The following is a 22,908-nucleotide window of genomic DNA, read 5'->3' as shown; positions in this document are numbered from 1 at the left end:
TGAGTAAAGAAAAATACAAACGTATATAAAGTGGTGTTGGTGTCATACGTACATTTCTCAGCGAACTCTTTCTCTTAAAACTTGATACTTGAGTAATTTTGTGAGTGATTTGTACAAAATGAACACACTGGATCCTGATACTAAGACCCTTATTTATACTAATTCGACCCTAACGGTCCTACACTAACGAAATGCCACTTTGCTTCACATGCATACGCTTCGAATCCCTGGGGCGCCATCTGTCCTCGTTCGCTTATTCAGATTAATTCGAAATTCAAATCCTCCCGCCTGAATTCTCTTTCGATACATGGCAACGTGATCCTTAACGAGAATGCCACGATATACGCTAAGCTTCAGTACTCTTCATATTTCGAGAAAACACTTAAGTCTCAATGAAAATCTATCCCGATTCAACTTTGATTTCAATCATCTTTACTTCAACTTAAATAACATCCTCGAACATGGCCATCAGGAGCCATTTATTCTCGGGAATGGCCATTAGAAGCCATTCTTCTTCGAACTCTAATTCTTCAAAGAACATTTTCTTCAATCGAAATCTCCAGCTAATAGTTATATGGTTTGAAGCAAGCTCCAAGAGCTTGGAACTAAAGGATAAATGGTTTCCTAAAGAACATTGGTTTCAAGAAATGTGTATATGAACATGGCGTTTATGTTTAGACTGATACAAGTGAAAGGGTGATCATTCTTTGTTTATACATAGACCATTTCTTGATCACGGGCAGCAACAAAAAGTATATTTCTAAGTTCAAGAGTGTACTTATAAAAGAACTCGAGATGAGCGACCTTGGTATCATGTCATACTTCCTTGGCATAGAGTTCCATAAGTACAAAAGAGAACTGCTTATGCATCAAAAGAGATATGCTCTTAAAATATTGAAGAAGTGAGAAATGGAGATTGTAATGCTGCCATTACACTAGCTAAACCAATGGTGCAACTGTCAAAGAATGAAGAGGAGAGACGTTAATGCAACCTAATATAGAAGGTTGATTGGACCCTTGCACCATTTGTGCAATACGCGGCCAGACTTGGCATTTAGTGTCAGTATTGCAAGTAGATTCATAGAGAGACCGAAGGTGTCTCACTTGGGAGCAGTCAAAAGGATTCTAATATACGCAAAATGTTCTATTGGTTATGGAATTCCCTTTCCCGCAGCAGATACGGGTAGAAAATGCAATTTACTCTGTTTTACCAGTTCCAATTGGTGCGGAGATAAAGATGATCGGAATTCTATAGCAGGATACATCTTAATGTTTGGTGAAACACCAATCTCATGGTGTTCAAAGAAGGATTCAGTGGTAGCACTCCCGTCTTGTGAGGCCAAGTATATTTCTGCTTTGTTATGTGCGTGCCAAGTCGTGTGGCTAATGAATCTATTGAAGAAGTTGGGCAGCAATGCGGGTGAGGCTGTTACGCTCTTGATTGATAATGTTTATGTTGTTATTTTTGCTAAGAATCCACTTTCACATGGGAGGAGCAAGTATATTGAGATAAGGTTTCACTACTTGAGGGAACTTGTTAGTGAAGGAAAATTTAGATTGAGATATTGTAGAAGTGAAGACCAAGTGGCTGATTTGTTAACTAAGAGAATCACGAATGATGTATTCAAAAGGTTAAAGATGAACAACGACATGGAAGACTTGGAGCACTTGAAATAAGGTGGAGAGATTTTAGTATTTCAAGTGTCGTAACCGTTTAACACGGGGTGTAACCGATTACAAGCATCAAAATTAAGTCAATAAGCTGAATAAAAGTGTTTTTGGAGTTGTTATGACAGGTTACGCATTTGCAGTAACTGATTTCCACTGTTTATTAATTTCTAATATTTTGCAGGTGTAACCGGTTACAAGTTTTATGTAACCGATTTCAAATCTGACATTTTGCTTTTTCTAGTTTTTGGCTTGATGATTTTGTATCTCAATTGATATATATATATATATATATATATATATATATATATATATATATATATATATATATATATATATATATATATATATATATATATATATATATATATATATATACCCTGTATCCTTGTAATGATTAATGAATGAAAGTAGAAAATTATCACCCTCAATTATCTCTTTTTCTCTCTCATTCTCAACTCTTCTATTTCATTCTCTCTTTCTTCACATACTCAAATCCTCGATTGTTTACCAATCTTGTGATTGAATGTTCTAATAGATTTTACACCTGTGAAATTGATCTTTACTAGAATTAATCTTTATAATAAAAAAATAAAAATAAAATAATTTTTTTATAAAATAAAAAATATTTGCAAAGATGAAATAAAGCAAAAAAAATTAGAGATTAAAATAAAAAATAGTATATTTGTAGAGACCAATTAAATAATTAAACCATAATATATATAATTACTATTTTGACAAATATTTAAGTTATACTTCTAAGACAAAGTTTCTCTAGAAATTTTTAAACAACGCTTTTAAAACATTTTGATAGCAAACATATAAAAATAATGTGAATCATTGCCCTCATTTTCCTCTCTTCTTTATAATGTAGACCCTGACTAGTGTTGGCTCCTATGCTTGTTCCTTAATAAGGGTGCATTAAGAGGTTCCATTATATGGAATAAAATTGTACAGTATTATCAGTTCGTTTTGTAATATCGAGTGTATGTCATAAAATAAGTGCACTCACTGTTGTGAATGGAAAATAACATGGCTCTTGTTTAGTGTAGAATTGACTAAATTTATAATTTCATAATATTTTTTGGAGATGGTCAAACAAAACGAAACATAACGATTTTAGTTTTGTATCACATTCCAAAATTGGATAAGGAAGTGGTGATAGCCAACAAGGAATCCAACCCAAATTTGTTGAATTTGTTGGAAAATTTCCTTGCATGAACGCACTACAAAGAATTTAATACATTTTCTATCAATTTGAGCAGTACCAAACTATTGCAAAAATAAGATATAATTTTATACTGATTAAAAAGAATGGATTAATATTTTGGAATCTTTTTTAAAATAACCAAAATTTTCAAATTAATTACCTAAATAAGTAAGTTTTCAACTTATTTAGCCAAATAACTATGTTTGAAAAAAGCTATATGTGTATACGCATCATCTCAAATGACGCATATATATACTAAAAAGTATACATGTCACCCTACACAACGTCTATGTATATTAATAAGGGGTACACACCACCTGGAGTGACGCATATGTGGAAGTGTTTTTTTATTTGTTTTTCTTTAAATAAATAGAAATAAATAATTAACAAAACTAAAAATACTAATATTTAATTAAAAAACACCATTACATCACATAATATCACAAAAAATACATATAATTTAATATTTTGGGTCACCAGAACGATTCCTGGCTCTGCACTCCGACACTCTCCTAACTTTTTGTCTTCTAGCTCAAACTCCTAACGAATTACATGGTGATGACTTGACAAATTACATAGACGTTGAGTACATCTAGGGATTAGTACAAGGGTCATCGACCCAAATATAACAAAATCCCTCAAAGGGTTAGGACTAGGGACATCGAGTTTAAAGAGTGTCATAGTGCGGAATCGAGGTCGTTTCAGTGATCAGAACATTTTAATATGTATTTTTGTGGCATTAATATAATGGGTTTTTAATTAAATAGTAGTATTTTTATTTTTGTTAATTATTTATTTTCTACTATTTAATTTATTGATTAAAAACTCCTTCATTGAATATAGGCGCCACCTAGAGTGGCATGTACACCATTTTGGTACACATAGGCAGCACATAAGATTACGTGTACACTTGTTTTTTTTCAAATATAGTTATTTGAATAAATAATTTAAAAATTTGATTATATATATTTGGATAATTAATTCAAAAATTTTGATTGTTTAAAAAAAATCAATATTTTGTACTTAACTCCATACTTTTTAAGTCGAGGAACTGCAAACCCAATTAAAAAGAATAATTATTTTTTGGCAAAATACCCTTTTTGTCCCTTAACTTTATCTCGGAGTCCATTTTGATCCCTTAATTTTTAAAACATTCAAATAGATCCCTTATCTATTAAAAAGGTGGCATGTTAGTTCTTTCCGTCAATTTGATGGAAACAGACGTTAGACTGTGTATGTGTGGCGTCTGATGTGGCTATGTTTTGCACGCATGGCAGGATAACGTGGCATATGTTATCACCAAGATCCTGAAAATTCTAAAAATTATTCCAAAACTTTGAACTCAGTGTCAATTTGATGGAAACAAACGTTAGACTATGTATGTGTGGCGTCTGACGTGGCTATGTTTTGCACGCATGGCAGGATAACGTGGCATATGTTATCACCAAGATCCTGAAAATTCTAAAAATTATTCCAAAACTTTGAACTCACTAAGGATTGAACTCGAGACACTTTAATCATGGTACAAATGGACTATGTTCATTTTGGTTGCTTTCTTTTCTTTCTGCAGCTACTTATTAACTACTGCATTAGTTGATTTCTTTTGCTTCTACATTAGTATTAGTAGTAGTAATAATAATAATAATAATAATAATAATAATAATAATAATAATAATAATAATAATAATAATAATAATAATAATAATAATAATAGTAATACTAATAATAATAATAGTAATAATAATAATAGTAGTAACTAGTAGAAGACTCGTGTCATCGCACTGGTAAGTCAAATCTTAAAATGAATAATGTATTACAAACACACACAAAAAAATTAAAAATTCGAATAAGAAATGTTAATTTAAGATTAACAAAACATAATATAGATGAAATGAGTTTATAAATGAAATAAGTCATTTGAAAGTTTACCAAATGTATATTTTCAATGGTTGCACTTAAAGTGGTGGGATAAGTCATTTGAAAGTAAGTCAAAGTAAGTTATATGGAATCTGAGAATTTAAAAACAACAAGTTGTAGAGATCAAATTGTGATTCTCTCTACTAAATCTAACACTATTCACCACTAAACCAACTAACTATTGAAATAGTCTTACAAACCATCCTTTGTTGACTCCAAAATCCACCTCAAAACATTAAATTCCATCATGAAATTAAAGTCTTGCCCAATTAGAGCATCCTTTGATTCTCCTCAAAAATCAAAGCTTCTCCTTAAAAATAAAAAATATCTTCACCTTGTATAGTTTAACATCCAAAATCCAACATTGGTTCTACGTTACCAGCAGTTCTTTTAAAAACTTCTATTGATTAGCAAATGTTTGAAGATGAAAGAATAACAATAATGAATATGAACAGTGCCGGTCTTTTATAAGTGTAACAGACTCAACGGCATTGGGCTTCAAATTTTGTGGCCCATTTTATCTATTATTGGACAAAATAATACTATAGAAAAATACAAGATTTAATTGATGAATTTATTTAAAAAACTGTTTGAAGAAAGACTATTTTAAGTAATTAGAAATTTTAAATTGTATACAATTATATTTTTATGCGTTATTTTTATTTTTAATATTGTATTTTTTCTAAGAGAAGAAAAAATATAAATTGAAAATGTTAACAATGAAAGACGTATATCTTGTCAAATCACACTTTTATTTTTAAAATATCAAAATGATTTGTCGAATTTAAAGATTTTAATTAGATGCAGGGCCTGCTTTGGGTCTGAGCAATTAGGCTCACGTCCCAGGGCCTCCAAAAAATTAGGAGGCTTAAAATTATTTTTTATAAATTATAAATTAGAAATAAATAAATAAATATCATATATTTAAGTTAATGTGCAATGTAATCCAGTTGGTATAGTGATAAATAAGTTGGTTTTTGGCTCAAAGGTTTATTGGGTCCGAGACGACTTTGATTAGATATATGTGTAATATTACTTTAGACGGACAATATACTATTTTTAAACTTTTTGTTAATTTAAATTTATTTTCGTAAATTAGAACCGGACCAACTTTGAAGAATAACTAGCAATGGACCCGTGCGTTCGCACGGGTCACGTAAAGTCAAAATAAATATTAAATAAATATTATATAGTTATAGTAAAAAAAAGATATTAATTTATACGAAGTCATACAAATATTAATTTAATTTATCAAGTTGTAGTAGTTGTTATGAGTATATAGAGTTGGTAATTGCTATTAAACTAAATATATGGTGAAAAACAGGTTTGGCCCGTCAGACATGGTTAGAATTTTTATAATTAGTTATAATTTTAATTTTACAATTTCTTTTAATAAATATTATAAAATAAAATATATTATACACCAAAAAAATATATTGGTTTAATAATATGATTAGATTTAATAAATTGAACATATGATCTCTAATATCGGTTAAAAAACACATGTTATAGTAATTGAGAAGTCATTAAACATATGATCTCTAATATTGTTCAATTTAAGTAAATATTTTGTCGGCCCGTCAAAAAAATAGGTTCGGCTCGTCGGGCATGCCTATAATTTTTAAATTTTTCTGTATTGTAAATTTATGGATACTATTGATATTAAATGATTTTATCATCTAATAGAAAATAAATTTAAAGACAGTTAAGTTTTATATTGAATCTATGACAAATCTTGAACAAATAACAATTGTTGAAAAACTTAAAAGAATTTTTTTTTTAAAAATGGAATGTGATAAGTAAAATATTTATAACTTAATTCCGTTTATACAAATAATTGTATGAACATTTAAAAATATTTATAACTTTTTTCTGTTTATAAAAATATTTGTAACTTATTCCCGTTTCACAAAAATAATTGTATTAGCAGTTGACTTATTTCCATTTCTAAAAATATTTAGAACTTATTCCCGTTTTACAAAAATAATTGTATTTGTAACTTATTCCGGTTTTTACAATTGAATTAATTAGTATTTTAAATGCATCCCGTAAAATTAAATATGAGTATTCTTGATTAAATAATAATTAAAAATCAAATGAACCAATTAAAAATGCATTATTTACAAATGATATATCTATTTTTGTTTGTTGTGCTAATAAATAAATATGCATTATTTACAAATGAATAATAATGTTGGAATGAATTTTAAAAACGGCAATTGAAAAAAACAAATTTTTTCTCCAAAACAATTAAAATGAAAATCATAAAATATACTTAAAATATTTCGAAAATCTTAAATAATAATGTGTTATGAATGTTTCATGAAGCAAAATCAATTTTCTTAGGGTTAATGAACTTTTTCGTCCCTTTAAATATTTCAAATTTCGTTTTTAGTCCCTCCAAAATTTTCCTTCAAGAAATCGTCCCTTCAAAATTTTTCTTCCGAACTATTGGTCCCTAACGTCAAATTTCGTAGCTAATCGGTGGCTAAAGTCGTAGCTAATCTCTAGCAAATTTGACGTTAGGGACCAATAGTTTAGACGACAAATTTTGAAGGGACGATTTCTTAAAGAAAAATTTTGGAGGGACTAAAAACGAAATCTCCAATATTTAGAGGGACCAAAAAGTTCATTAACCCATTTTCTTATTATCATAGTAAAACTTCTTCTATTTTCAGCATTATGGGACTCCCTATATTTAATCTAATTGAAAATTATTTATCAAAATTTAAAAACATGTTTTTATCGTATATTCAAAAATACAAAAGCTATTATAAAAAAATTTATTTATTTTTGAGTAATTTTGTTAATTAATATTTATTGTACTTGTGGTCATATATCTAAAATAACTTAAACATTAATAAATTAATGTTAATTAAAATGTAATTAATTTCATTTATTGAGATCTTAAATTTAGTTTATTAGTCTATTCCACTTACGTATTCAATTTTTTTATTATAGTATTAAAATGAAAATATTAATAATTTTAATTAAATGAGCTATCATGACTAATAAGTATCTTAATCTTTAAAAATATATACTTCATTGAGCACAAATTTGAGAATGAATGTGATATTTTGAGGTTCCAACACTACAAAAAGAATGATTAAATATTTTTATTTTTAAGGAGATAAGATAAATATGAATACCAATAATACATGCGCTTTTGGAATGGTGTAAAACATTATTGGGAAATCTCATTTTATTTAATACACATTAAATAATTTATTTTCACAGTAATTATCAAAATATGACTATAAAGTATATTAAAATAACTGTTTTATTAGCATAATTAGAATATTAAATTACACATTTATAACTATAATGGAAATTCAAACAATTGCTCTTGTCTATTATTACCCACCAATGGATAAAATCGTAATAATAACTTACTAAAATTTCACAAATTCTAAGAAGAAAAAAATACAACTTTTGATTATTACTTAGTAGTAATACTTATGGATGTTATTTACTTAAATATTTGTTAGACTAAATCAAAATACAGCATGGAATATTAAGTGTAAAGAATACTTTAAATAAGGTTTCCTATATTCCCCTTATTTATCCGAATCACTTTTAACTCTTTTTCTTTTCAATAAATGTAATTTAATTATTAATTATGATAAATATTATTATAATTTAATTATTGAAAAACATTAATTTAATTGAGGCAAAAAGTAAACTATTATTGAATTATATACTAAACAAATTTTATAAACAAAATGGTCACGAAGCAAAAAAATAACAAATGATTTAACATACTAGTATCTTTGTAAAATAGAATTATCAATCAATATTTTGCACAATTTTTATGTTTTGAAGCAATCAAAATTATTCCAGTAACAATGGTAATATAACATCATTTAGGTACCAACATAAAAACCAATGCACTGCAGTTAACTTTTTGTGGGATTTGAAATCAAGTAAAAAAACATTAAACTTGATAATGTCTTTTTTTCTTTACATGATATAACTATAAAATTCAACCTTATTTGTTCACAAAATAAGGAGGTCAATCTAAAATATATAAATACAGTATAATAGTGTGTTTTGAGTATTTTAAAAACATGTATTCGTACATTGATCTGAAACACATTTATTGGAGACATTAAAGAATTTCGAAGCTCCTTTACTGGTAGTTGAAGAGAGACGGGAAGAAAGAAATCAAATGATCTATAAGATTTCACCAAAATTAAGATATTAGAAACATAATAAAAGTGACACCATTGTAAAGCTAATATATTAGTATCAAGAATACTTGTTTTAAAGTAACATGCACTTGATAATATATTGAACCAACCACCCAATGCTCTTTCAATTTAAAGATGACAAAAACTTCATACCTGCAACAAAGAAGAATAATTAAACAGGAGAGTGAAAGAGCCAAGATGACATAACATGTATTATCTAATTTGCTATTGAGATCTTAAACTAAGATGACCCAAAAACAGAAGTAACGAATGAGATATCAATATCATCAAAAACAATGAAATAGTAATATTGCAAGCATGAAAAAGGATGAACAATGAAGAAGACAAAAAGCATCAAAATAGAAAAACAGAAAACAAATGAAGTAATAAGATCTTAGGTGATGCCAATTGCATGAAAACTAATTTTTTTTGCAAAGATTAGACATACTTGTGTTCTAAAAAAGCATCAACGCAATGAGATAGGAATATTTTAAACATGTAAAAGGATGAACAATTAAGAAGTACCTATAAACAACAATATTAACATAAAACATCATAATGAAAATCAAAAACAAATGAAGTTATTAGGATCTGATGTGAAATCAATCGCAGAAAAATGAAATTATCTTACTGGTGTGCAAAAGAAATCAGTGATATGATGTTCATTACATAAAAAATATATCCAAACAAAAATATAAGAACACTGCATATTATATCATAAACTAACCTTTAAATATAATTATTAGTGAGTTGAGTGAGTATAACCTGCAAAAAAAGTTCATTAAAGAAAAAGGGTCAATTTTTTCTTTTTGAGAGAACTTATAAACAATACAATGAAATTTGATTAATTAATCACTTATGTGCACTATAGCATTTTCAGCTTCTTTTCTGCCAAAAACAAAATTAACAGTCCCTTAGAAAGTGCAATCTATTTCAACAAAAGTTAAAAATGTAGAACTTAATATCATAGAGGGTGAGTTATTCAAAAAGTGAAAATTACTAAGCAGACCAACAACAATGGAAGCAAGAAGCAAAGTTCCCTGACACAATCAACCAAAACCAAATTCAGTTTCCTAAACTCAAATCCCCAATCAAGTTTCCAAATCATCACAGCCCTTCATCTGAAATACAAATCAAATCATTAAGACAACAACACTATAAAAAAGATTATAACAATTTAACAAATCAAGAATCTAAAAGCAGAATATATGAGTCTGCGGAGAGCATTAGAGTACATCTGAAAAAAAATTTACCTGATGGCGGTTATTGAACAAAGTTCGCCGTGGGTTTCGGTAACTTGTTCGGCGGTGGATTTGGATCCAAATCCTCTTAGACCGGGCCAACCGATCAAGTATTTAATCGTTTCGAGCATCTTGTGAGTGGTTTTGGCTATGGTTTTGGTAAATTGTTAAACTTGATATTGATATTGATTAAACAAATAATTGGTATTTTGAAATGGATTCTTTTTTGTTGTGAGAAGAGAAGGTTAGGGTTCTGAAAAATTTGGCTTTGCAAGCATTAATCAATCTTTCATAATAAAGTGCATGCAAGAAAGAATCAAAAAAAGAAAATAAGCAAAATGAGAGAGAAAGAAAATAAAAGGGGAAAAGTAGTGAAGAGAAAGAGAGAAGGACCTTCGGTTTTCGTCGATGTGTGGAATGAAAATATGAGTTTTTATTTATTTAGTTTGTTTGGAATGAAGTTAATTATGGGGAATATAAATAGTTAGTACACACAGTCGAGAGTAGCCGTCCTAAAATTAATGATGGTTGAATCTACTATTAAAATATTTAAATCAGTCAAATTTAGGTAAGTAATAATAATTATAAAGTTAAAATATTTGCTGTATTCCATGCAGATTTGCACAACTATCTACAAAAGCATGACAATAATATTAATTATGGAAAAGAAATTGGACAATTGAAAAGTAATGCAATGATTAAGGAATATATATTTTTAATTAAATTATTAAAGTATATGCAATTACCGTTGTGTCCCCGATTATCACCCTCAAATTGAATGATTAGAGGGTTAATGATAGGATTTCATATGTATTGTACTTTATTATATTAAAAGTAGATATGAATAAATATACTTTTTGAAGAACTGAAGAGAGTGGAGTTTTGATGTTTGAGATAGAAACATTAAAATGATTAAGAATCAAATAGAAAATGAAACTATGTAGCAGAGTAATTGTCTCCATGATACCTCAGCCGAGAGTATTGGAAGTCAAAAGTGAATGGTGATTTAAAATTGATCTTAATATAGTTTAATTATGTATCTTTAAAAATATGTTGGGTTTTCTCTTTCTTTAATATAATTTTTGACATTTTGGATAGAGATAATTTTATAATTATGCATGTTAATTATAAGTAACTTGGCAAGAAAAAAGAAAAATAATCCCAGCTATTCCAGCGACGTGGCACTTGACCACTATGATAGGAATTTCTATTTAATGAATTATATACATAATTTTATAATTTTATTTAATGTTGTATATTGGTGAAGCATGAAGCAAATAGTGAGGGAACTTACTTACAAGATTAATATTTCAATATATATATATATATATATATATATATATATATATATATATATATATATATATATATATATATATATATATATATATATATATATATATGGAGCATATCAAGTGATAGCATTTTATAATGAGAGATGAGAGGAACAAATATCAACCATTTGATTCATCAAGAGAGAGAAATTAATAGCCACATTAATGTATTCACATTCTCTCTCTTGATGAATTCAATGATTGATATTTATTCCTCTCATCTCTCATTATAAAATGCTCTAACTTAATATGATATATATATATATATATATATATATATATATATATATATATATATATATATATATATATATATATATATATATATATATATATATATAGATGAAGGAGAATAGTTAATTGAAATTGAATTTGAAACTGAATACCTGGATTCTTTTTATATATAATAGAAAGGGAATAGAGAACTTGATATTTGTGAGTGTGCATCACGGAGAGTTGTTAGATATACTTGAAGTTTAGATCTCATGTGATCATTAGTAGGATAATCCTCGTGCATGAGAGGATTCTGGAAGGTCTTCAATTCCTTCAAAATCATCGACATGGATCAGTATGGTCGGCCGATTTTTCTTTGGAATAATGAAAATGAATGTTTTAGTTTCTTAAAGTACCTCCAGCGGAGGTTTCTTCACAGATTTTCCAGCGTGGACAACATTAACCTTAATTTTTCTATCATTGGAGTTGGCCAGGTTGGGCAACCGTTGGAGTACATCACAACAGTTCCTTGGAATAAACAATTAATATAATTTAAAGTTGTAGTTCAACTCTTTTTTTAACTTTTAATTAATTATAAATACACCCTATTTAAAAAAATTTACACATCAAAACTCTTGGATTGTTAAGAGCATTCTAAAGGCAAGAGCTAATGTTACTGCTGCTCAAAGCTCCTGGCAGCAAGCTATAGGAACAAATAAATTCAAAATAGGAACTTTCTTGAAAGAAATAATGGAAGAGCATAATGCTGTGAACTGGATTTCCCTTTTTGATGGGAACATAGCGAGGCCTAGAGCCTTGTTGTGCCTTTGGATGGCTTGCTATATGCGATTGGCGACAAAAGACAGACTTGTAAATTTTGGCTTTATTGTTGATGGTCATTGCTGTTTTTGCAGAGAATTAGAAACTATAGACCACTTGTTCTATAGTTGCAATGTGATGAATAGTATATGGGCAGAAATCTTAGATTGAATCAATATTGAGCACCCCCTAGTTTGGCAGCAGGAAGTTGAGTGGCTCACTAGAAGTTGTAAAGGAAAAGGTATCAAAGCGGACATTCTCAAAATGGCTGCAGCTGAGACTCTATATCAGCGCTGGACTTTTCGCAATGATACTTGCTTTGGCAATGCAAATAATAGAGATAAGGTTGTGAATAGCATAAAAGAGAAGATTATACATAGAGGATGGAATTATAGAAAATATAGAGAGCATATAGCTAGACTGTTGATGCAGTTTGGTTTGTTTGTTAGGTTGGATCCTAGAGATCACCCTTGTTTGTTATGTCAATGACTCCCTTATCACCATTACTCCATCGCTTATTACTCAAACAATAAATTATGAAGAGGAAGGTAGTTATGTTAAACATTATAGATTCAACAATGTCTGCTTAACCCACATTCACCTAATTTATGCCAACAGAGATAAGCCCACCAGTCCTACTACTCTACCCCAAATTACAAAAGTTTGGTTTCAACTTCTAGTGTCAAATCTTCGTCCAAGAGAGAAACAATTGGAAACAGTTACTTGGGATGACAAACATCTCTTGTACTTCCTTACCCACAGAGTTAGAGTTAATCTTCCTTTTACATTTTTTAATTTCTTAAAGGAAATGATAATCATCTCTCGGGAGCAAATTATTTTCCTCAATTATAAACTTTTCTCTCTGTTAGCGATAATTAATAGGGATAATTTTGAAGTTTAATAGAGTCAGAAGTTTGAATATGTGGAATAGTTATCTGTTGTCCTATTTTTTTATTATGAAAGAAATATTTCGTTTTCAATTATTGCATATTCTTGTTTATTGATATAGTACAGATTTTAAGAATTACTATTTAACAAAGAAAACGCAAGAAATATTGAAAGACGCCAAGTGAGAAATTGTTAAAAAAAAATTAAACGCACGAATAGGGATTCAAAGCGAGATCCTTTATAGTTATAGTCCCTCGATTTTCCAAAAAATTGAGAAAATAGGTGATAAGTGCCAAAATATCGTTATTTTGAGTATATAATTGTGGCACTTATCGATTTATTCTTATGGTTTTTGTAATAAAATCCCAAATTTTGTGTAAATATTCGTATACTTGAGTTTTCATTTATTTTACGTACCGTTTAATAGTTTTTCCTTTGTTTTATAGGTATTTATGCATATCGGAGCCTCGAGGAATAAAGTGCCGAAGGCACGGCTTCCATTACGATATTTCGGAACAATAAAATGGGAATCATGCAGAAGCTCGCTAAGCGGACTCCCAACGCGCTTCCCTAAACTAAAAACAGAGATGCAGAGTTTTCCTAAGCTCGCTAAGCGAGATTGCTTTTACTGTACTAGATATTTTTTGTAATAAGTGCAGCTCGCTTAGCGAGCCTGCATAAATTTCTCTTTATATTCTTTCAATTGTAACATTTTAGGGTTATGGGTTTGAGGATTATTTGGTCCCAAATTCATCACCTTCATTATTAGATTAGGATTAGCTTAGAAAACAACACTGGGTCATGCACTTGGATTATTTGGTCCCACTTGTCTATAATTACACATAAGTATACTTTTGTTTGGTGAAAGTTGGTGAAACAAGTTGAACTCGAATTAGCTCTTTAATTACAAATCTTCACTTTTCAACTTGCGTATCCAATATTCACCAACTTTCTCTTTTTGTATGTTAATAGTTGTATGTGTTTCATGTTTGTATATATGTGTTTGTTCATGTTCATACGTGTATATGTGTGTTTTCTTTTATGTTCATATAATTGTTGTATATATTTGTACCCGTAACATTTGTTAAGTGGTTGGTTAGGACTCTTTCTTTTTAAAGCAGAGTTTTTGTTTTCAAGAGTGAAATTTTTTTCTTTTAGTTTAGATATTTCTTTCAGTTTCTCGTTATGGACTTCAAAGTCAGCTACATGAATCTGTTTCTGACTCTTGTATCTTTTCTGAAGTCTCTGAATCTTTTCAAGAATTTCAATTAAAGAAATTTCAAGTTCAGAACGAGTTAAATGAGAGAATACCTCTTCAGTGTCTGGACCTAATTCTGATTCAGAGTTACATGCTTCTACACTTGCCATCAGCGCCACATTTTCTCGTTCTTCTTCAAAATCACTTTCTGAAGAATAAGAGTCATCCCACGTAACCATTAGAACCTTCTTCTTATCTTTGAAGAACTTCTTCTGTGGCTTTTCTTTAGTGAGTCTGGGACACTCATACTTGTAATGGCCAGACTCTTTGCATTTATAGTAGATAACTTCTTTTTCAGCTCCAGACTTCTTCTACCCAGAGGTTGACTCAAAACTTACATCAGATCTTATGTTTCCTCTGAACTTCATTTGTCTTTGTGTCCAGAGTTGGTTTACTCTGTTGGTCAACAGAGACACCTCGTTCTCTTCATCAGAATCTTCTTCAAATTCTCCTTATTCAGTTTGAAGAGCTCTAGGATTTTCATAATTTCCTTTGGACTTCAAAGCCCATGACTTTCCTTTCTTCCAAGGCTCATCTTCTTCAAGCTCTATATCATGACTTATGAGAGAACTTATCATTTCTTCTAGAGTTGTATTGTTTAGATCTTTAGACACCTTCGGTGCAGTCACCATTGGCCTCCATTTCTTGGGCAAGCTTCTGATGATTTTGTTTACGTGATTTATAGTTATGTAGACTTTATTAAGAACCTTAAGTCCAACTACAAGAGTTTGAAATCTTGATAAGATATCCTTAACCATTTCATCTTCCTCCATTTTGAATGCTTCATAATTTTGAATCAAGGCTAGAGCCTTGGTTTCCTTTATTTGTTTGTTTGTTTCCTTGGTTTCATCTATTTGTTATCTTTTTATACTTGGTGTATGAGATAACATTTAGCATATTGGTTTTTGACATGTGATGATATTTGTTGTTTTTATTTTGTTTCTAACTTATCTCACTTCTTTTAAGCTTTCTACCATTTGCATTTGTAGGATGTGTGTAACCATCTATTACAATATCCCACAAGTCTGCATCATAGACAAGGAAGAAAGTTTCGATTCTATCATTCCAACAATCAAACTTTTCACCATAAAAAACTTGAGATTTAGCAGAGTAGTGATCTTTATCTTTATTTACAACAGGTGGAGGAACTCCTGCCATTGTGTTTCGAGAATTGGATCTTCATCTCACATTGTTATGTGGTTGATATAGCAATAAATACTAGAACCAGGCTCCAATACCAATTGAAGGTTCAATGAAACACAAGAAAAAGGGGGGGGGGGTTGGATTCGGTTTCTAGAATTATACTTTTTAATTTACCCAAACACAAACAACACACATACAATAATGATAAAATAACACAAAATTTTTTATCCTGGTTCCTCTTAAAGTAGGTTAGCCCAGTCCACCCGCCAAGGTGATTTCACATTCTTAATAAGGACTTAATCCACTAATCAACGATGATTACAACCATAACGAATCATTATCTTTTTGAGAATCCTGAATATACCCTATTCTTTCAAGGAGTTACAACTCAAAGTTAATTTTTCAATGACTTCTCGAGTAATCTGACTAACACTTAGTCACTCAAGAAAATTAACCAAAGGTTAAGAACAAAGATTGTGTGTTTACAGATTGCTTCTATAGTAAGCAGATTACACAAAACGAAGATCAAAAGATTACACTTAAATGATAAGAAATATAAAGCTCAGAGTGTTTCTCTTTTGTTGTTCTTGATATTCTTCTTTCTCTGATTTTATTTCAGATTATTTTTAATTCTCCTTAATTCTTATATTTTTATCAAAAGCGTTGGTGTTTCCAAACATCCAAGACCTTTATATATAGATGATGAAGAGTAGATCCGTTGAAGGGTAAACTTGGAATTCTTTTCTTTAATGGTTATAATGGTTGTGGAGCAAAACTTGTGGAGAGGATGATGAATAGTATAGTACTTTTCTAATTTGCAGCGTACTTGAGAAAATAGTTGGTTTTGTACTATTTCCACTCTTTCCTTCATCCATAAGATATCTTCTTGAGTCAGAGGCTTCGTATAATGAATGATGAAGCTTGATTAGATATTAGAGCTTGTCTTCATTGCCTAGTTAAAAAAGAGACTACAGAGTCTAGTTGTGATAGGGCTTGAGATTTCACAAGCTTGAATAATCAGAGTCTTGAGATAATGGAGTGTGTCTTAGAGTCCTTCTTAATAGATTCTTGTATATGCTTTGACTTTATAACCTAGATGCTTGACTTTCATTCACAACGGTTGGTTCTTGAACCCGTGATTCTATGTAGCGCTCCATCCAGTTTAAAAAAATGTAAAAAATAACGTTGTTGGGTATCAAACCAATGACCTTTGAATTTTTCACTTATGTTGTTTATTACAACCGTGGTGATATGTAACATGCTTTCCAATTTATTACCATGACCAATATCCCGTGGTGGTAAGTAGCTCACTTACTACCACACCCTACTTAACTACAGACCATCAACCATTATTAAATGTTTGTTTCAACTTTCAACCATTGTAAAATGTGTACTTTATAGTAGTGAAACATTTGTTGAAAAACGAAATGCAAAATAAAGACTTATACTAATCTCCCAAATATGTCAAACACATCACACCCACGGAATTCATGCTCGAGAGGTTGATGGACCAAAATGAAGACCTTAAACACATCACTCTTACACAATACTTTTAAACACTTCACCCTTGCCAAAATCATGCTTGAGGGCTGGCAGACTAACATCTTAAATATTTCACCTTTATAATTCTTGCTTAAAAGATTATAGACTATCATAAAAATTAAGATTATAAACCCGACCGTAACAAGCACATGTCAATGACTCGATTCCATCACCTTTACATGCATTTCCATCAAAACAAGAGGTGTTACCCATTGTCTCTCATATTTACCAACCATATTAAAAACCTTATCCAAGTTAGAGCAAGTGCCCTCTCCAATATATAAAAACAAACTCAACTCAAACCCTAATCACCCAAATATAACTCTATAACACCTAGACATTCTCATCTTAAAAGAACTTACAAAACTCCTCACTTACTTATTTATACAAAGGACAATTATATCATATTCTTATAAAAAATGATAATATAAAACTATAATTTTTATATAATAATGAAAGTGAATTATAAGCTTAGTGTTTATATTTAATGATTGTAGTATTATACTAGTATTTAATTAAAATTTAATAGGTAGCCATCAAGTTTATTGGCCATTGCCGTCATTTACATCCAACCAATCAAACCATAATCTCAACACTAATGATGCTGTTTACACACTTTCCTCAACTTTAGGTAATAAACCAAAGTCAAGTTTCATTTTCTTTCCCACTTTTTTCACTAACTTTCAACAATCACAACGCAACCTCTTCTTTCCATTTCAACCATTCCATGGACCCTAAGTTCATCGGAAAATCACCGCCGGTAATAATCGACCTAGACCGCATGCCGGAGCGTGGCTCCCACCACCGTCGCTCCCACTCCGACACTTCCTTCCGTTTCGCCGCCAACTTCGACGACCTTCTCCTCTTCGACCCCTCCGACTTCGACATCTCCAACCTCCCTCTTCCGTCTCCTGTCTCCGACGCCGTCCCGATGACGGTCGATTCGGATGAGTCCAACGGGAAGTCTAGTCACCTCCGGAGCTTGTCTGTGGATTCTGAGTTTTTTGATGGATTAGGGTTTTCGGGAGGCGGTGAGGAGAAAGTTGAAGAGAGGAAGGTGAACCGTCATAGGCATAGTAATTCGATGGATGGTTCTTCGGCGACGTCGTTTGATGGCGAGTATTCTGTGGGGATGGTTGATGGTGTGAAGAAATCTATGCCGCCGGAGAAGCTTGCTGAACTTGCTCTTATTGATCCTAAGAGAGCTAAAAGGTTTATCATCATCATCATCACTTTTTTTTATATATATACTCTTTGAAGTTGATTTTGTTAGAAAATAAATTTAAGTAATCTATTGTGTGTAATTCAAGTGTATTTGTAGCTGGTTTCGAATTTCAACTGGTTAATGAACTTCACATAAGGTTTTGAGTTAAGATTGAATCAACCGGAGCTCCTATATCCTTGTGGTTGGAACAATTTTTAGTGAAACTTTGACTTAACTTCGGTAGTGTAAAGGCTTTTGCGATTTCAGTCGGTATATGTGTTGTGATGATATTGATTGTGGTCGTCGCGATGTGTTTTGAATTACAGTATCAGTATCAAAGTATTAGTATCAACACCTTTTGATACCGTTTTGTCGCGGCTGTTTTTGCCGTAACGGTTGTTTTTTAAAACCTTGCTTTTCACTTGGAACAGAAGATTCAAGACGAAAATTGCATTTGTGTTTATGATTGGTTCTAAGTTCAGGGTTTGAATTTGGGATGTTAATTAAATTTCTGGTCAAAGACTATTATGAGCAGTTGTTTTTGTTTGCGAATCTGATATTAATGATAATTTGATTTTTAATTTGTATATGTTTTATTTTGTATTAGGTGATTTTAAATTAGTTGTTTCTGTTGATTATAACATGCTTTCGAATTTATGATGCAACATTTATTTTAATGATGAACCAAAAAAGATGAAGATGTTATTTGGATTATAGGAATTTGGTTTGGTGCTTACTGCTTAAACTATTGTCTGTGTGTGTTTTTACAGGATTCTTGCGAATAGGCAATCTGCTGCTCGATCAAAAGAGAGGAAAACTCGATATACAAGTGAGCTGGAGAGGAAGGTGCAAACGCTTCAAACTGAAGCAACTAACCTCTCTGCACAACTAACCATCCTTCAGGTATGTTCTTTCCTTTTCATTTCTTAATTCTGAATTGTAACTTTTTATGAATTGATACGTTGAATTTGTTGGTTACTTGTTCTTGTCGGTGTTTGTTGGAGCCCTCCACCTTTAACAATGATGTAGATTTATTTTCTCTTTGATTGTGAGTTGTGTGGTCACAACAACTGTTTATTGAACCTACCATTGACTTTTTTTAAAAAGAAAAAACATGATTTTTAAATTGTAATTATTTTATGTTTCATGAAATGAAAAATGGGGTGAAATCAGTTTCTCAATGATTAAATAATAGGAATACATATATACATGTATGTATGTACGTACGTACTGTAGGTGGGTATGTATGTATACATATATGCGGTAACATACAGATTACTAATGTATGTGCAGGTGTAGACCTGTGGCGACCCAAAACAAATTAAAATAGTATAGATTTGGTATATAAATAGGTTACTTTAGCCTAAAAACATATATTATAGAACACAAAACAAATTTTGGCCACAGGATGGGTCCCGAGTCTATGCATGCCCCCTTGATTTGATAACTTGCATGGTCTAAAACTAGCGTGGCAATTCTGTATGTGTTAGTAAATTGAGTTATGCTGCTGGACAAATAACCAGAGTTTTGAACTTAAATACACCATTGCTTGATGTCTATTTGTAAATCCCATCTAAAGTAAACCAAGCTGTTTATTTTGTATCTTTTGTTAAAGAAAAATACTTGTGTTCTATGAGATGGGGCTTGGCTTTTGATCAAATTTCCACTGATTAAGCATTCTGAGTTCTGATTTTAAACCTGTGACTGCTATATCTGAAACAAGTTATAGATTTAATTTTGATTATGACTTCATTATCCCATGTCTTCAAATGTTGTTGTTTAGTTCACTAATCACGATTCACAACCAGTGTCATTAAGAATATTTCCTACTTTGTACATTTTCAAAATTATTTCATTATGAACTATTCTTTTGTGAGTTTTGCCAAATTTGTGCTTGTATTTCCTTAAAGTTTCACCTAGATGATCCTAGGCAAGAAATAAAAGAGGAAGGTTTTGTTTAAGCCCATACAATCTTCAATTCCTTGATTTTGCTATGCGATCATGCTTATGAAAGTTTAGTCCATAAATTAATTACAGCATCTTGTTGTTAGTATTTATGTGCATCTGGCTTTACAATGACATATGCAAGATTTACTAGTGCGTGCTTCTTAATGTGTTTGACAGGAACTAGGTTTTTTGGTTGAGTTCATATATTCATTTCTCTAAGAGTGTCATTTTGGATGAGACAAGGCCTGAACACAAGTTTATTACTGAGGGCTATACTCACCTTACAAGCCAGTTTTGTAAGTTTGAGTTAAGTCCAACCCAAATCATAGTAGGATATTAGAGTTGGGTTTGAAAAACCCTAGCTTTTATTGGTTTTCACTTCAGATCTTACATATAATATAGACAAGATTTCAGTCTCATCTATTTCGTATGCCAAGGTTGTGATGAGTGAAGATGGCAAGGTTCTTTGAGTGTACTTTCTCTGGTCCTTTTAACTGTTGCATTTGTACAATAATTTTATTCCTATTTATTTGTATTTTCCAATGCAATATTAACTGTTGTCAATAATACCCTCAAGTATGATTACACACAGAGAGAAATAAGTAAAATGAGATGATAAATAGTTAAGGCTATTATAAGAAATATTTCATAAAAAACAACAATAGTAGTACTAATTTTCTTTAGCTCCTTTGATTTGTTTGACTATTGACTATGTTAGAGAATTTTCTTCCTCGATATTTGGAGAGTTTTTTTTTTCCCGCGTTAACCCTCCGGTTCCCAGGGAAAGGGATCCCTGGTAATCTGGAGTTTGGCTGAGAGGTAAGTAAACTCTAGCCAAAAACTATTTCACGCGAGATTCAAACTTGGGTTCTTCCGAATGATCCGTCCTTAAGTGGAGCTTACTAACCAACCACTTGAGCCCGATCACTTGGTTGAAATTGGGTTTGATTGGCACTAAAGGAAAACAATATACATATTACAATGTATTTGAGACATTGTTTTTTAGTATAGAAGTAGTAATTATCTAGGCATCCAACCAACATGGTCCCTCTTGGAGTGTTGGATTACAGATTCATAACATAATTGGTGCCTTTTCATGATGCAGAGAGACACCACTGATTTGAGTGCTCAGAATAAGGAGCTCAAGATGAAGTTAGAGGCTTTCGAACAGCAAGCACAGCTTAGAGAAGGTATGTGTATCATTTCATATTTATTGATACATGAAAAAGGGGATTGTGCTTCCACCTTTATCACATCACATTGAGTTGAACTAAACAAGCATCTCATGTATAATCTTTCATTAATGCCAATTTTATGCTTTCCTAAACTATGCATAAGAATGTTGTTTAAAACTTTAAATGCAGTTTTGCTCTCCTTATTTTGTCTTAATTACAATTTTGGTTCTCTCATTTTTTGAATCCACAATTTTCATCCTTGGTTTTAAAAACACGACTAAAATCGTTGATTTAAAGAAAGAGGAATTGAAATTGTGAATGAAGCAAACTAGAAGGACCAAGTATGCATTTAAACCAAAAAGTTGTTTGAATTCCAAAAAAGTATCACTTTGTTATTAAGTTTTACCACTTAAATATGATCATGGCTACACTTTGTGATTGCAGATCTCAACGAAGCATTGAAGAAAGAACTGCAACGCCTTAGGGCGCAGAAGAATCATTTGATTGCCGTCACTGGCAATCCTTCTTATAATGGGATGTTCTCCCAATTTTCTACACAATTAACCATGCAAGATATGAGTAATCCTCAACCCCAGCAGGCACGATCTGGCATGCCGCCTTCTCGTTCCGATCAACCTTTCAATGGTCTTGGACGATCTAACTTCATGGACTTCAATCAACAGAAGTAGCTTACATACTAGCATCAAAGTAAATGATTTGCTTACATAATATGTTCTTCACGAGTATATCATGTTGTGTATATATGTATGTATTATTACATATGTATCTTGTGAAGGGTATCATTGTCTTTAGTCCTGTGTTTTTATATATCTTCTACAGTTATTTATATTCTATAATTTACTTTCTGTTATTCTATAGGTTAGAAGCACATCCTTTGAGATTTGTGTTACAGTTCTTCGGAGGAAACATAGTTAACATAAAGATTTAAAGAACTAGTTGATGATAGATGGTGGTTATGGAACCACATAACATGTTGTAAATGTTTGAAGTTGAAGCCATCTTCTTTCTATGCATTTGGGGTCCAATGAATTTGCAACAATTTGGTAACAATGAGGTGAAGGAATTGTTTAATGCTATGAGAATATTAAAATTGGTTTCATGATTTTCATTGAAATATTATTTATTTATGGAAATAAAA

General features: G+C 30.8%; 1 protein-coding gene and 1 long non-coding RNA gene across 4 annotated transcripts; one reads left to right on the top strand and one right to left on the bottom strand.

Annotated features, from left to right (window-relative positions):
* Window positions 1-8,728: 8,728 nt before the first annotated feature.
* LOC131647490 (uncharacterized) lies at window positions 8,729-10,520 on the bottom strand. Of its 2 annotated transcripts, none has more exons than XR_009297844.1 (4): window positions 10,239-10,520; window positions 9,986-10,106; window positions 9,713-9,750; window positions 8,729-9,138 (listed from the first exon to the last, which is right to left on the bottom strand). It is a non-coding gene; the product is annotated as an uncharacterized LOC131647490 (long non-coding RNA). The 2 variants fall into 2 exon arrangements; XR_009297845.1 differs by having other exon boundaries at window positions 8,909-8,968.
* Window positions 10,521-17,984: 7,464 nt separating this feature from the next.
* On the top strand, window positions 17,985-22,872 carry LOC131653041 (transcription factor VIP1-like). Of its 2 annotated transcripts, XM_058923075.1 has the most exons (5): window positions 17,985-18,635; window positions 19,398-19,530; window positions 21,680-21,764; window positions 22,194-22,457; window positions 22,629-22,872. In XM_058923075.1, exons 1-4 carry the CDS (start codon window positions 18,151-18,153, stop codon window positions 22,436-22,438), a joined length of 948 nt encoding a protein of 315 aa, XP_058779058.1. In that variant the 5' UTR covers window positions 17,985-18,150; the 3' UTR covers window positions 22,439-22,457; window positions 22,629-22,872. The 2 variants fall into 2 exon arrangements, with proteins under 2 accessions (XP_058779058.1, XP_058779057.1); XM_058923074.1 differs by having other exon boundaries at window positions 22,194-22,799.
* The last annotated feature ends 36 nt before the right edge of the window (window positions 22,873-22,908 follow it).

This window comes from Vicia villosa, linkage group LG2 (assembly GCF_029867415.1).
Source record: "Vicia villosa cultivar HV-30 ecotype Madison, WI linkage group LG2, Vvil1.0, whole genome shotgun sequence".
In the NCBI taxonomy this organism is placed as follows: domain Eukaryota; kingdom Viridiplantae; phylum Streptophyta; class Magnoliopsida; order Fabales; family Fabaceae; genus Vicia; species Vicia villosa.
This window is presented reverse-complemented; position numbering and strand designations above follow the sequence as displayed.

Coding starts and splice junctions, on each gene's coding strand:
- LOC131653041 (XM_058923075.1), top strand. CDS start 18,151: ATGGACCCTAAGTTCATCGGAAAATCACCGCCGGTAATAATCGACCTA. Junction 18,636..19,397: donor GATCCTAAGAGAGCTAAAAG/GTTTATCATCAT, acceptor GTGTTTTTACAG/GATTCTTGCGAATAGGCAAT. Junction 19,531..21,679: donor CACAACTAACCATCCTTCAG/GTATGTTCTTTC, acceptor TTCATGATGCAG/AGAGACACCACTGATTTGAG.